Raw genomic sequence first — 15,889 nt, forward strand, 5'->3', positions numbered from 1 at the left:
TATATATATATATATATATATATATATATATATATATATATATATATATATATATATTAGCTGCTCATTATAAAGTTAAAACCAAACCAATCTACATGTTAGACTAGAACAGCGTTCGCAACAGGCAATTCTCCCGTTACAATCGTGTTCAGAGGCCACACGTGCAACACACTCAACAATCCCAAAAGCCATGCCCAGGCATTTAAGGACATTTTTAACGCAAACTCACCATCCATCTGCATTTTCTTTGGCTGCATAGAAGGGGAAGACATCGAGGAGTTGACTCTGAAGTTGGCAGGGAGCGTCTCGGACGAGCCGGCACTTAAACCCCTGACATCCTTCGGTCGAAATTTCTTTCTCCAAGACGGTGCCCGTCTGAAATTTTTATCATCATCCTAAATAGAGAGAAAACCCACCAAAGGAATGAGGATTTATAACGATGGAAATCCCATGGCACGTAGTCAAGTTGGCTGCTAACATTTGCACAAAGACAAAACAGATTTGTGAAATGTATCCGTTGGGTATGTATCCACCGTCCTGGGATTCCGTGAATTAGAATATACGGCGCAGGATTTAGGAGGCGACAGAGACTCACGCGGCGTTACCATGACATAACGTGTATTATATACGACTTACATCGTCAAATCTCCTATCGGTACCTCTGATGAGAAGGTTGTTAAACTCCCTCTCCATCGTTGCACGAGCCTGAAATTGCAAACATATCAAATCTTTAATGAGAAAATATGCCCCTTAAGCCCAATAGGACAGCGAACCTAGGGGTCCGTCTAAAAGTATCAAGATACTGATCATGTAAAGTATAAAAAGTCCATTACATGTAGATCTGAACACGAGCCGTTTGCTTACCTGGGTATTTTGGGTGGGTATCTGTAATAACAAGGCTAACGTATTGTGATCAAAGGTTTCGTCCAAGGCAACCAGAGCCCCGTGAACACCGCTCTCTAGGAGGTTGTTGGCATATTCTTTCAGCCCGATGGATAGCACCCACTGGATGATCCGGTCATTGCTCCACACAAGCACGTCTGTGTCAGACACGGACACGCGTCATGAATAATGCAGACAGGAAATCGACATTGGGGGGGAAATACAAAGGCAGCTTTTCACGGTCGGTGGGTTTTGTAGCACCGATGCCGGATGACCATGTTTTTATATGTGTGTACTAGTTTAGACTGAAAACAAGATTTGCATTTTATCCAACCCCCTCTAAAAGATTTACAGAGAACGACCATGTTGGTTCAAAGAAAACCACCAAGAAAATGGTTAAAAAAAAAAAAAAAATTCATTAGTTGATTATAATCGTTCGGCATCAAAGTCCAGTTAAAGAAATACCTTTAATCTCATTTTGACTTTCTTCTCTCCTCCGTTCCAACTCCTTCCGGTCATAATTCAGCCGTCGCAGGCACATAATTCCGCACTGGAAGCTATTCCTGATTGGAGGAAAAATAAAATAAAAAAATAATAAAAAAAACATGAAGGAAAGAAAAAAAAAAAATATAAAAAAAACAAAAAAGAGCCGCCCGTGTAAGTGGCTTGTCTGGTTCTTGGCAATCACGTTCAGATAAGAACTCTAACCTGTGGAAACTATCCACCATTTTAAGCTGCCCCCGGAGGTCCTTCTTGGTCAAGTGGTCCAGCATCCGGGCATCAACAAGGCACTCCATGAAATAGCTGCGGTATTGGGGCAACCCCAGGCTGGGCAGCCACTCGTTCCCAATCCACTCGTGGTTCATATCTCCGTAGGCCAGTGTCTGAGAGCACAACAGATATTTTAGGGCAACCTTGTTAAGAGCGCAGAACCTACACACCACCACTAACGGTTACCCTTATTTTAGGCAACTGGTCTGGGCTTCACCGGAGGAGCGGATCGGCCCCAATAACCCCTGAAGGTTATTAGGAGGAGAGAGCGGCTCATTCACGCGAACGAGGCGGCCATTTCTCTTGTTTTTAAACATGATACAGATGGGTCTCAGTCAGGCACATGATGTTTGGATAAAGAGGAGTCAACAAAAGTATTAAAAGCTTGGGGGGAGGTAATAGGATTTGAGTTAAGTAACTTGCTATTTATACCCTGGAGTGGGGGCAATGGCAGGAAGCCAGTGGGTGTGGCTAAGTGTTATCCTCGTTCAGTATCACATCGGTCTACCCCACTTTCTGCTCATGCCCCTCCCACTATATCTCAGATCCTTTCTTTGGCAGGGGGCAGGCGAGTTGCCAATAGTAATGGTGCCCATGGCTTCCCGTTATGAAAATCCATGGGGTTTGAAGAAGAAAGGGCAAAGTGATGATGCTGGGGGGGGTTAAATTAACCTGAGAGCTATGGATATCGTGCAAACTCCAAAGTGAATTCGTGAAAATGGTCGCACCTGAGCCCAGCTTCCCTCCTCATCTTCCTGGTGTTAGGTGGGTTAGGAAAGCAAAAGAATATAAAATATTAGTTAGCAGGGTTAATACTGGAAGAGTCAGAGAGTCCGGCAAGAGTCACTCCATGCGGCACGCAGCTCACCATGCACATGCAAAGAAACAAACAACCAGAAACCTCTAAAAAGAGCAGCGGGTTGAAAAATATAGACTTTAACCAGCTGCAAACGTGACAGAGGTTCACTGGTTTCTACTAATTTCTCCGGGCAGCCTATTCAGTACCGCTGCTGTGACGGAGAACGCCAAAAACAGAAGGTCAAGCGCAGCCAGAACTGAAGAGGCTGGAAGAAATCTACAACTAAATAGGGAAGATACGCTACAAAATGCACTCAAACTACACGGAGGGGATTATCGGGCATCCAGGGGGGAAAAAGTCCACGCCGTGGTTCTAAAACTAACCGTTTGTGGTGAAGCTGTAAGAGTTTCCATTTCTTCGTGAGTTACCCAGACATTTCCAGTGGACTAATGCAAGCGCATCCAGTGAGATGGGGAGCAGTAACAGAGAGGGAAGGTGGCACAACAGATAAGCAATAGGTACACGTTCAGAGAAGGAACGAGCAGAGCTAACTCTTCTAAGGCATTTGGCTTCAAATCAAACTAAGTTCCTACCAAGGAAAACAAGCTGAATGGAAACATGAACTTTATACCCAAATTCCACCTCTGCACTTAGGATGGTGTTTGGGCCACCGCATTTCTGGTCATATTATACGGCAGTCTGATCCTGAACACGAGGACGGCCATTCGTTGTATAACTAGCTTATTCCCAAAGTGTGGGTCTCAAGCGGTTAACAGACCATAACGCCCAAAAACCATTGAAAACCTCAAGACAGCTAGTGTGCCGGTGGAGCTGCCCAAGGTACGTAGAGGAACACTGGCAAGACACCTGCGTTTAGCCACCCCCGATTCTAAAAGGACAATGCAACACCAGAGCAGCTGGAGGGCCAAAAAGCTGCCCCTTCCTGGTCTAGAAAGTTAGTGTAACGTTTATTTTGGGTTAAAACCCTTGAAGTAATCCACTTTATTTCCCTGAAAACTGCTTCTTGATGCCATGTTGTACCCACAACGCGACGTGCTTACCGTTCTGGAGGTGGGAGGTGCAGACGGGCTGGTTAACGACATAATCTCCTGGATGGCCAGGCGTAGCTTTAGTCTGTGTAGCGGGTTACTGATGCCGATCTCTCTTTGGATCTCGGTGTCCGACAGGGCTGACATGATCGCTCCGCTTTTCACATTAGCTCTGCATGCAGCCACGTACCAGGCGGGCATCCCGACCCACAGCTGCGATGAGAAAACACAAGACGGCTCTTACACAAGATGCCCAAGAACCGCATGTTACCCGATGGACCGGAGCCGCAGAAGATACTTACCTCCAGCCAAACCACCACTGTAGGGCCATCCCACTGGGCAAACGGAAGCCCGAGCCGCCGAGCCTCCTCCAGGAGTTCGTGTCTGCAACAACAGTAAAAAGTATGTTAAATATAACTTGCTGGCATAGCGACGGCACATCGCCCGAATACTCGTAGTGTTAGTAATGTGCTAGAATCATCACCGTCCAGACAGTCAAAAAACAATTTCACGCTTTATATATAACCCAGTATTTATCATTCTACACCCTTAATGTAAAAAAACCACACATTATAGAATCTGTTCACTAATCTTCTCTAATAAACGCATAATGATTAGATTATCCCTCAATACACTACATCCCAGAATTTGCTTTATTTTTGCATGGCGATATATCATTCTCCTCCAGCTAAGAACGCTTCCTCGGAGTCCAGGGATCCTTCACATTTTTGAGCGTTAGGTCAAACCTAGACTTGGCAACCGAGGATCAGAAAAGGACCTATAGAATGGTAAATGCCACAGCGCGGTCACAGAAAAACCCACTCTTCTAAAAGTAAATAACCGAGGAAGGCTACATGAGGACCACGTCTCTCCTTGGTGCAGCTCAGGTCCCTAGCACATCACTAACACATCGTCATTCCAGAGCATCCCACCGAGCCGGAGAGAAGAGAGCGTCACAGATAGCGAGGACATTCAGAAATAACATTTCTATCACCACGTTTCAAGATGCCGCTTTATCTGGAAGATTCCACTGTACATTCGAGACCAAGATCCAGCCATATCAAAGAAATTAGACGGTAACGGGCTGAATAGTGCTAAGTGGGCACGGCAGTCGCAGAAATATACAGGGAATTCACCCACAACATGCATAGGCAGGGTAATCATCAGAAAGAAAATCCCAGGGATGCCTTAGAAAACCAAGAGTATCCCAACAGCTGCGACACGACCTTCGCCAACTCCGGTCAGTCGCGCAGCCCCAAGACGGCTTTTAGAGTAAATCGGAGGACAGAGCAGAGATCACCCAACCAGAAAAAATAATACACATAGGAAAAAGCAACACTGCACTCAGACCACATACTCACCCTGATTTTACACTAGGACGGGCAACAAAAAAAAACATAAGAAATAAAATAAACAGGAATCCGAGGGAAAGCACGAACATTAGACAAGCTGCCGCTTCGTCGTACAAAACATCAGGCTTTATACAAAAAAAGCTTACGTGGAACGTGTTACTAAAGAAGAAAGGTTTGTTATCCTAATGTGATATTGAGACCCAATATATCAGCGCCCCGTCTATAAAATGTCAAATTGGGATGCCGGGGAGCGGAGCGCGGGAGGTAGAGCGTCACTTAAACTGGCAGCACACAATTCTGCGAATAAAATAAATTACATTCGGGACAGCGGGATTGCTGTCCCTGAAAAGCAGGACTAGGGTAGGGATCGGTGGGACAGCGGGATGGAGTGGCAAAATCGGGACAGTTGGGAGACATGGGTTCTGTGCTGGTTACAGAGCCAGAAAAAAGCAGCCACATCTGAGGTCCCATCTCACTTCTAACAGGCCTTTAGTTTTCTCCATTTAAGGTCCTTGACCTGAAGGATATATTGATAAACGTGACCGATGCCTAGCTGAAGTCTGCATCGAGTCTTTAGTTCTATACAGGAGGTCTCACATAAGGTCAATGGATTCACGTCTCTCTGCGCTTTCTCAATCCGAAAACCTTGCAAATACCTTCAGGAAAAATAGATGGTGCAAAAGATAAAAGGTTCCCATCGGGGATAGAATTTAGAACTCTGGACAAGAATGGTTTTAGGGTTTGTTTAAGACATGAATATTCCTGTTAGCAAAAAATCAACTTAAAACAAACCTAAAGCGAAGAGACTGTCTGGCTCGTGTTAACAATGGGCTCGGGCGAGAGACCTTTCCCATTTCCAGGTTATAATTGCCAGTAACAGAGAAACAGTGGGAAAAAAGTAAAGGGTAAAGAACGTGCGGAAAGGCGCTGGCCCACACAACACAGCGGTTATCACTCCGCTCCCTGCTCCGTGTTTGTCTTCAGGTTTAATTATTACACAGAGGCTACATGTCATTCAACAGCAAGAGGTTATTAGACACTGCAAATCACAATATCAAGGAAAAAGAGGCAGAGACGTACTTCTTCTGCAGCTTGCGGTTTTTTTCTGTCTGTCCAACAAACTTGCTAATTCCGAGGGATTCCTGCGACGAGCTCTCAAATTCGGGAATTCCTCCTACACAGAAAATAAACTGGATCAACCCCAAAAAGATCTCCTACACACTAATGGTTTACAGCGGGTGCCATTTGAACGATAGGCTGATGGAACCTAATGGTGTAGCAAAGACGCAAATCCATGCGCACGTCCTACCTGAGCCAGGTGAGTCTCTTCCCATTTGTCCGGGTCGGCCTTTCTCTTTTTTCCCAAACAAACGGCCGATAGAAGACTTGATGCCCTTCTTCTTAGGAGCCTTGTTGAGGGAGTCCTGACTGCTGTTGCTGCTGCTCGGATTGCTAACCTGTCCATCCTGTGAACCCGTGGAACTTCACAAAGAAAACAAAAATCGAGAGATTGATAAGGTCTTGGCGGAAAGAAACAAACCCGGCATGTGCAATGTGTTTAACGCGTAATCTTCCCAATTCCACGGCAAACAGGATGATAATTATTAGTTACCGCTACTGATCGGGGTTTACTGCAGGGTTAGACATGTGGGCTAATATCCTTCAGAACAGAGGCCAACGTGTGACCGTTTTTAGTTCTGGTAGACCTCTAGTTGAGTGTAATAACCAACACAGGAAGGCAGGTATATGAATGTTACCAGGAGGTTCTAAGCAGATGTTCTAGATGCATCAAGGTGCAGCTAATTCCTTACTTTCTGATATCTCTAATATCTTCATGGCTCATGGTGTGCAAGGCACCTTTATGGACCGAGCTTAATAACCTCAACGACCTTGGTGAGGAGGGAGGGGACGTCTCGCATCTGATGGTAGCCTTGTCATCTCGGTTCTCGTCTCTAGTACCTGGAGGCTGAATTCAGAAGAAGACTGAGCATCTACACCCGACATCATCACATTGTAAATTTTCCCCAAGACTTACAAAACTTTACATGGTAGGATATATCAACACGTTCCAAAAAAAAAAAAAGTTATAGAACTCTGCCCGTCTAGAAACCCACATGTTCTTAACATGTTCTCACGGGTTCTAGAGTAGCTTGTCACAAAGTTCTTTGTAGGCCGATCAGGATTAAAACGTGTTTGAATGAGAAATAGGTTTGTCTTATTAAAACTTTAGTTAATATTGTAAGTAATGGAAGAACGTTGATCTTGTTGCCCAACATTGGTGGTTATTTGTCTCTGGGTGTACAGGCCGGCGCACGGCTGTAGGGTTCCATACTACCTCCAGCAAAGTAAACAACACTATCTCCTTGGGGCTGAGGGAAACTGTATTTAAAGTCTATTGAGAGGCTATGTTGACATTAGATTTGTAGGTCATGCAACAAATGAATGGGATGCAATGTCAATGCTGTAACCGGGTAATATTTTTCATGTCTAGTTAAATGATTGTTAAATGAGGAATTTAAATCACAAATCTCACAAAATGTAATCACAAAACCCACAAAAAAAAAACAAAAAAAACTGTACAATCCCGATCAAATACCCCCAGTCTGATAGCTCCATAGGAACATAAAAAATAAAAATAAAAGTATTTCTACAAAAGAAAATCATACAAATATAAAAATGCTAACTAGAAACACCATCTGCCGGGACATTCCAGAATGTAGCACACATTTACTCTTTGTACATAACTTCACTGCATGCAAAAAGAAAGGGCTGACAGCATGGCCACCGTCGACTAAACGCTGAATGCCGAAAACAAGCAGGAGAAAAAGAATGACGTTTTACCTTTCTACGGTACTTCCTTAAATCGCTAGGCTGATAGAGGCATGCGGAGAAAGAGTTAGAAGATCAGAATACAGCATAACCCGTCCCCAACATAAAGTATTTTAAAGGATAAGCATTGCTACAATCCTGATAATGTTTAGTGTTGGTTATAAATCACAGAACAGGGTCCTTCACAGAAGCCGTACGGCTCAATCACTGCAGAGGGCCACTCATGTTACGTTGCAGGACAAGCGAACATATCGGTGGAGTTGAATTTAATTAGCGGTATATTCAGTACTGGAGAGAATATCCCAACCCACGGCCACCGAAGGTCACCGCAAGCCACCGAAGGCCACCACAGCACACAGAGAATTAGATGGACAGAGAATGTATCAAACACGGAATACACACAGAGCAACAAACAAAAAAGTAGCAGAATGATGGGTGAAGGAAGGACGCGAAGCCAGGTGTCAGAGCCAAAGTATTTCCACGGCTTGTCCATAAACATCGACAAACAGACGCGAAGAGAACAAGAGGAGGAAGAGGGGCGAGGGATTTTACCTGGGGCACCTGGGAGGATTCGGGGCACGAGGGGTTACTGGATGAACGAACTACACATTGACTGGGAACAAAGGCAGACGATGACGGCTAAAATAACAAAAACGCACGCGATCGTATGAAATCAGGGGAGTGCCCCCATTTTATGCCATTCCAACCACAACAATTAGGTTAACATCCGGTGCGGTTACGGTGTTGTTACTGGACCTTTTCTTGTTAATATAAAGTCGCTGATTATAATCGCAATCCAGTGCAAAGTCTGAGGAAGATAAGCCGGTCTGGCAAACACTAAAGGAACCGGCATAATATGACAGAACAGCAGCCATGACATATAACATGGAGGCCACAGAGCGACAATGGACTAGAAACAATGATCATGTACAATGTGTATGAAACAAAAATAAAATAAAAAATAAGACTTCTCAGAATTTCAGGAATCAAAATCATAAAGAACTACAGGACTCTACACATTTGTTTTGTCATATTAATGTATCAAAATCATACAGGTGTTTTTTTTCTTCTGGTCACCAGCAATCCAGCAGCATGCCTGTGATGTGCTACCTGTGAAGTTCCCGGACATTAGTTACTACCAAGGCCATGTCCGCTCAACGGTGGCCAAGTCTCAAGCCAGCGGCCAATGCCTGCTTTACCATGGCCATGCCCCATTGGCGGACTGCTACCCTGGTTCCAATTTATCCCAACTCTTCACGGTTATTTATATATATATATATATATATATATATATATATATATATATATATATATATATATATATATCACTGAAGAGTTGGGATATATTTATATATATTGCACATTAAAGCTCTCATGCGCTCTTCTAAAAGAGCCGACATACTTACAAGGGTCATGACGCCCAGCCTGTCCACCTCCCGAGCGGGACTGTGAGGGATCCTTCTGGGTGTTGAGCGTCCACTGCCAGGAGGTGAGGATCCGGCTAAAGATGGACCGGTAAACGAAGGGGGAATGGAAGTCAAGGACCTGAAGCAGCCGGCATTATCTAGACTCCCACTGCCCACACGAGACTCGATCTCCTCCGCCCGCTGCTCGGTGTTCTCCTTCTCTTCCTGGATCAATCTGACGAAGAGAAAACAGAGGTACTTAAATGACAGCAACTGGCTAAAAGTGAAATATAAAAGGGCCGCTGCGGACAAACTGACAGCAAGGAAAAACTTTCCCGTTCTAATAGATATGAAAACTATATCTTAGTCCAGGTAAGTGGCAAGTTGTTTTTTTAGCATGATTTAGGGCAGGGGTGTCCAACCTGCGGCACTCCAGCTGCTGCAGTACTACATCTCCCATAATCCTCAGCCACCCCTTAGCTGAAAGAGCATTATGGGAGATGTAGTCCTGCAGCAGCTGGAGGGCCGCAGGTTGGACACCCCGATATAGGAATCTCTTTCATGGAACCTTCGGCAGATAAGCAGTTTCTACGATAAGCGCACCTGATTTCTTTGTTGATGGCATCTAATTGTTCCTGCAGCATCACCGCCAGCGTCTGTGCGTCGGCCTGGCCACACGGAGACAGCAAGTCCACGGAGCTGAATACGGTGTCTCTGTCATCATCTACGTCGGAAATGTCCACGTCGCTCTCGAAGGCTTGGGCCACGTTAGCCAGGACGCTAGCCTGCTGAGCTCGCTCCCAGTCCTGCTCGTTTAGCGTCTGTACCTGCGCACAAAGAGCGTGTGGTTACACACCGCGATAGTCCTTTGATCTACGTCCAGGAATAAAAGAACCAGAAACGTGAAGATGGCCGAAAAGGGACACTTACGTGCTGAAGTTGCAGATCCAGACAGCAAAGCGTTAAAAACAAAACAAGCCTTTTAGACAACAGACAACATTTTACCCTCTCAGCTCTAAACATAGCAGCCAAAATTATCTCCGGGTCCTTACGAAAATACGGGCCACTTTCATCAAGGAAAAACTAAAATTTGTGCACCCTGGTGACATGAACGGATTATAAGTAAAGGGTATCTATGAATTGTTCTAGACTTGGAACTTTAAAACTCATTTTTGTTGGTTAATGAGCCTAAGAGAATAGAAAATCTATTTTTTTATTTTATATTTATTATTATTATATATGTATTAGATAACAGATACATGATAGAGCTGCCATTATTACATTGACTTTAGGATCCAGCCACTACAGTATTAAGGCGCTCTGACCCATCGCTAACACGGATAAACAAAAGCATCAAAAACCACAAAGAACGCAGAAGAAAGTGTGAAGATTCGAAGCACATCAAACATCATTCAGATAATATCGCGGACGGATAATTCGGCAGGCGCTTTATCGCAAAGCGACCTGCGGCGGCAAAGAGCAAACAGGGAAAGGCTTTGTCCTACCTTGGAGGGCTCATCTCGCAAAGCTGCTAGACGGCCTTTTTGTGGTCTGCGCAGGACCAGAGAGGAGCTGTAAGAATCCGAGTGGCTGTCAGATAACGACGACGGCGCAAGAGCGTATCTAAAGTCCGGTACGCTGCCAAGGTGAGGCCGGCTGCATGAAAGGAAGAAAAAGAAGGAAAGCACCTTGATATCATTTCACAGTTTCAAGAACGTCTAGTTCCCAATGCAAGAACGTACAGCTCAACACTGCATGGCGTTTGCACGGGTATGAGCAGTGATATAGGAATACTCACACGATTACTAAATCACGCCATGCGTACTCAGTTACCCACATATCAGAGAGGCAGATTGCATCCTCGAGTGCTCATCTCCGAGCCACACAATATACCATTATTTGAAGACACTCCACATCACAACTTAAATCCTTGTTTGGATACATGCCAAGGATATGCCAAGAGAGTCTGATGTGTATAATAACCAGCGGGCTCATTTTGCGCGCACATGGAATCTACTTGGCAAGCCTAGAAAACCTTAGAAGGTTTGAACACTCGAGGAGCTTACCTGTGATGAAGTAACGCGGTGCGGATTCTGGTCTGCTCGTTTTCCGACTTCAGAGATTCTAACTCGAGCAACAGCTGATCCTGGAGTGCAGAGACATAGAGAGAAGAGAATAGATACAAATACCCGGTGTCAGAAGCGAAGTAAAACGTTCTAAGTAAGAGTTAATACCGACAGGTACCTTTGTACGCCGTCCCACAAGGACGTTCCACCGAAGATAGATAAGAGGAAGATTATCTTAAAACTGGCACAGAACAAACACTCCCTCAAAACATGAACAGGTAACAACCGATGAAAAGTGAGGGTGATTATAGAGCTATACATTTACTCATGGAGAGCGTGGATCATAACAACTATCGCCTCAGTATGACATCAGAGTGGAGACGGGGGGTTCCGATGGTTAAGGTACAGTTGGGGTACACACCTTCAGGTTATGTTGGGCGCCGACAGAATCAGAACATACCTTCTCATGCTGGATTTCATCAACAAGTTTCTTGGCGGATTCCAGCTCTCGAACAAGAGAGTTCTGCAAAGAAATAACGTTCTTCACTTTGCTGAGAGGGTGGTAGATAACAGAACCGCCTTCCAGAAGAGGTTTTATAACAGTGAGGGAATTTAAACACGCATGGGATAAGACAGGACCAAGGGGCAAAATAAGGTACAGGGACTCTAAATGGACCAAATGGTCCTTATCTGCCACCAAATTCTATGTTTCTGTGAATCCACGTTCAAGATCAAAATGAGTTTCACGCCGGCTAAAACATTAAAACTAAAACCAGAGACGGCGAAATCTCGATTACAATTCTCACAATTCTGCTTTATAACGGGACTTTAGCATTCTACCAGCACTAAAGTCACGCTACGGGACATTTAACTCTATTGCATGCGAGCTGCCACATAATTACAGAGCCATCAGCATGTATAATCGGCACAGCAGATGCCACAATACATCCGGTATTTTTAATGACAGGAGCGGGATTTACTAAATTCCTACCACCTAGCGGAATAACCCACATCCCACCATTACTTAAAGAGCTAATAGTAGGTAGTAGTTAGCCTCTTTGGTCTAAAATGAGTGGTCTTCAGAGAGGGCTTTACATAAAACGCCCTAAAAAGCGAGTTCTTAAAGCCTTTACCTTGTCTTCCAGCGAAGCCATTCTCTCCTTCAGGTGTAGCTGTAGCCTCTCGTTGGACTCGGACAGAAGTTTATCCACGGTGTCCGACAGGCGCTTGTTATGTTCTTCGTTCATCTTCTCTCTCTGACGGGCCTAACGAGATGGGATACAAATAACGTGAATCCGGTGTGACACCAAGTATCAGAGGGGGCTTTGTAAACCATGCTGGAGCTTACGACTTCTACAGCTACTCTGAACTGCCAATTACGCCATGGGTTATGTCCTAGCAAAAGACCGGTGTGATCAGAGTTGAGGTTCACAATGGACCAACCATGAGGTTTTTCTGTAAGAAGGTCACAGGTAAAAGCCTTCATAACAGAGAGAATGTTGAGAGATCAAATGTTTCTCGTTGTCTTTAAAATGTATCGCTGTGAATGGTCTACTTCTGCCAAAGGAAAGATACATGCAGCACCTGCTTATTCTGAAGACTCAATGTACTTATTTAAAGAACAGGTATTTAATAAAAGAAAAAACATACAGCTCCTTCTGTTATATCATTTGTAAGAGAATCTGTCGTATTTAATTAAATGTCTTCTGTAACAAAATAACGTTATAAATAACATTTCCGTCTTGCTCCATTGTTTGAGAGCCGATCCCCACGTACCCGCTGTAGCTCTTGGTTCTTCTCCTCCAGTCGCGATTCCATCTGGCGTAAGCGCTCCTCGATGTTGCCGTGCCTCTCCTCTGCCTGTTACGTGTAACAAGATAACACAGAGCGATCAGTCACACTTACACACTACCCCGGAATCAGCAGCACCGCACAGCTGAGCTCTTTACAGACTCTACCGGGTGAAACACATAAGTCTGCTGGATTAAAATCAATTTAGGATATATATATATAAAAAGCGACTGCATCGGTATATCCAGGAACTATTCCCGATTATTTCACGTCTTTAAAATTAGTTTTTGGGTGCGCTGCAGGCCAGCGTTAGTAACGTGGGTTCTTTTTTGTTAGATCTGACATGCCGAAGGCTACAAGAAATGAACACAACCACAACACAGAATGATTTCAGTCACATCAGGTAAGGTGTGGGTAACGCCAGCAAGGCTGCCGCTAATAGCATCACGGCAGGTTATAAAATACATTCATTGACCACGCGGTGTAAGAAAGGAACGCTGGGTTTGTGTCCGAGCACAGAAACCAGAAGTCTTTGGAGGTAAACTGCTTACAAATAATATCTCAGAAACAGTTCAGCTGTGGGATTTGTAGAAAGGGAAATACAATCACATTTACAAGAAATCAATTTGTCTCCTGCATGAAGCATTTTAGTACTGAATGAGCCGAAGTGTCAGCATGAGCGGGACATGCGCTGGAGTGGCCAGCAAACGCTCAGAGAAAGCAGTGCAAAGCCTTCGCTTGGTAACAGACAATGCCCCGGCCGTGGAATGAATGGGGCGGCTGAGCTGCCGATGGATGCATGAATCCTCCAACTGCCCTCCGTTGGAGAGACAAGGCGAGAAAAAGCAGAGGAACAGTGAGCGAATTCTACCTTCCTAGGTACGGACGCATGTCCCAACGGCTTAGCCTCCATAGCAGCGGCTTTTCCAGGTGACAAAAGCTCAGACTACAGAGTCAAAGGACAAGAAAAGTGACAGACAGACAGACTAACATAACGGAGTAACCAAGCCTGCAGGGAGACGGGGCAAAGCAGACTGGAGCAGCAAAGAGAGGATTTCATTTAGACAAGAAACACTGAATAAGAACATCACCGGGTGCCGGGGCAGTTAGTCTAGTACGGAGAACGCAATGCTCAGCATTCTGGCATATAGAAGGTTAATGCCTCTGTGTATTAGGCACATTGAACAAATGAAAATTATACTTTGAATGAGAGGGTATTTCACCCGGTGGGGGAATGAGGACACAGACATTTTTACCCAAGATCAGTCACTGGGAAAGACACAGATATTTTACAAGTGAGCGTAAACATTACAAATAGCCATTCGTTATTTTAATGGAACAGTGTTTCTCTCTCAAAGAACCTTTTCCAATAGAAAAAGAAATAAAATGTTACCCTACAGCACTATTGTGGACCTGAACTGTAAGATGTATAAAGAAGTCGGCCGGTACAGATCCCTTCACCCACCTTGGAAAGAGCAGCAACGCGCTGAGCCAGCTCGGCCTCTACCTCGGGCAAGGTTTCAGCTTTCCTCAGGGTCTGCTGCAGCTTCTGCTCCGCCAGCTCCAGACGCTCCTGGATCTGCCTGTTCTTCTCTTCGCTCTAAAACCCCAAACCACGAGAGAGAGAGGTTTTAATCGTGGAGGGTACCCCAGATAACAAGGAGTTATTTCTTCTTCTGTTAAGTTTGATCATGGAACCAATCCTCCTGTTGCAATTTCTAACTATGCAACATCATTTTAGCGTATTAAGGAATTGTAAGTATGTATTCAAGAACATTAACTCTCCTACGAGTCAAACTCATAGAAATACACCCCAATGCCAGCTTTCGGTCCCTTGGCTCACCTGTCTAAGAATGGACTCTTTATTCGCAATTTCGTTTTCAAGTTTATCGTTGAGGTCGTGGACAGACGTGGTTTCACGCTGCGCAGCGAGGTAGCGCTTTTCAAGTGTCGTTATTCTTTCCTCCATGTCTTCCTTCTGGGCCATGGCCTGTTTAGAAAGGAGCGACTCGTATCAGGACACAGAAGCCCGGTCATTGACGTCTCCCACAACATACATGCGTAACCACACATTCTTCATGGTTACATCTGGGAGGTTACTGTATTTTTGCCCCCACTTGTAAAATCTATTCTCTCCTCTCCTTAGTTTTTCTTCTCCATGTAGGTTTACTCACAGAAGCCCGCTTATACATCCTCCCTGTATCCTCACCTCCCGTACGTCACGCTGTAGCTTCGTGTTAATTTCTTCCGACTTAATCAGATCTTTCCGCGCCGTGTCCAGATCTTCCTCTAGCTCGGCTACTCGGTTGGAAAGGACAACCAGACGCTCCTTCATTTGATTTTGCTCCTTGTTTTGCTTCTCTATGACCTCTTGAAGCTCCAACACTTTGGACAGGTCTTCCTCGTGACTGAGAGAGCCATCAGATGATCTCTGAAAAGTAAAATTAAGAACAATATGAGCATTATAACATTATACTATATGCTATAATGCGTCTAAATTCAGGGCACATCACTATTAGCCTGAGTTGGGGAAATATCAGGAAAAGTCTAGTTGACTCGCTTAGAATAAAGAATATGGGTAAAGACGGGGCTCACCTTCCCATTGGTGCTTGGTTCGTTTTCTTGACTGTGGGATAAATCGGCCGTTCCGTCGCCGTGTATTTTCTTCTGGTTGTTCTGTTCTCTGGCAATCATCAGCTGAAAGCGTACATTTTCAGAAGTAATCAAAGGAAAACAAAGTTATCTTTTTTATTGATATTTCATTACAGGCCGTTTCTGAGAGCTGGACCAATTAATCTTTTGATAGCGGGATAAACCGGCCAAGCTTTATCTTACTGCATTGCGGTGCTTAATAAAAAGTCTAGTTCTTAATCAGCCGGGGCAAAGTTCCAAGTGGAAACAGCTAAATAAGCCCCCCCCTCTTAAAATCAGCCCGACGAGGTCT

At 44.6% G+C, this 15,889-nt stretch overlaps 1 protein-coding gene across 10 annotated transcripts in view; it reads right to left on the reverse strand.

The window, feature by feature from the left end:
* The window catches only part of PPFIA1 (PTPRF interacting protein alpha 1), a 31,516-nt gene that overhangs the window by 3,212 nt on the left and 12,415 nt on the right, over positions 1-15,889 (reverse strand). For 2 of the 10 annotated variants that reach the window (XM_053448769.1, XM_053448766.1), the window contains exons 6-29: positions 15,541-15,642; positions 15,155-15,376; positions 14,789-14,935; positions 14,407-14,545; positions 12,931-13,010; positions 12,288-12,419; positions 11,615-11,677; positions 11,155-11,234; positions 10,594-10,744; positions 9,692-9,915; positions 9,089-9,323; positions 7,695-7,724; positions 6,665-6,819; positions 6,163-6,335; positions 5,934-6,027; positions 3,804-3,885; positions 3,514-3,714; positions 2,836-2,898; positions 2,382-2,408; positions 1,591-1,766; positions 1,348-1,445; positions 865-1,040; positions 637-705; positions 230-395 (exon numbers count right to left, since the gene is read on the reverse strand). In XM_053448769.1, coding sequence (XP_053304744.1) covers positions 230-395; positions 637-705; positions 865-1,040; positions 1,348-1,445; positions 1,591-1,766; positions 2,382-2,408; positions 2,836-2,898; positions 3,514-3,714; positions 3,804-3,885; positions 5,934-6,027; positions 6,163-6,335; positions 6,665-6,819; positions 7,695-7,724; positions 9,089-9,323; positions 9,692-9,915; positions 10,594-10,744; positions 11,155-11,234; positions 11,615-11,677; positions 12,288-12,419; positions 12,931-13,010; positions 14,407-14,545; positions 14,789-14,935; positions 15,155-15,376; positions 15,541-15,642 — 3,085 coding nt within the window. Of the gene's footprint in view, positions 1-229; positions 396-636; positions 706-864; positions 1,041-1,347; positions 1,446-1,590; positions 1,767-2,381; positions 2,409-2,835; positions 2,899-3,513; positions 3,715-3,803; positions 3,886-5,933; positions 6,028-6,162; positions 6,336-6,664; positions 6,820-7,694; positions 7,725-9,088; positions 9,324-9,691; positions 9,916-10,593; positions 10,745-11,154; positions 11,235-11,614; positions 11,678-12,287; positions 12,420-12,930; positions 13,015-13,816; positions 13,892-14,406; positions 14,546-14,788; positions 14,936-15,154; positions 15,377-15,540; positions 15,643-15,889 lie in introns of all 10 variants that reach the window. The other 8 variants (XM_053448775.1, XM_053448773.1, XM_053448776.1 and 5 more) reach the window with 7 other exon arrangements.

The sequence above is a fragment of the Spea bombifrons genome, chromosome 10, assembly GCF_027358695.1.
Source record: "Spea bombifrons isolate aSpeBom1 chromosome 10, aSpeBom1.2.pri, whole genome shotgun sequence".
NCBI classification, from domain to species: Eukaryota; Metazoa; Chordata; class Amphibia; order Anura; family Pelobatidae; genus Spea; species Spea bombifrons.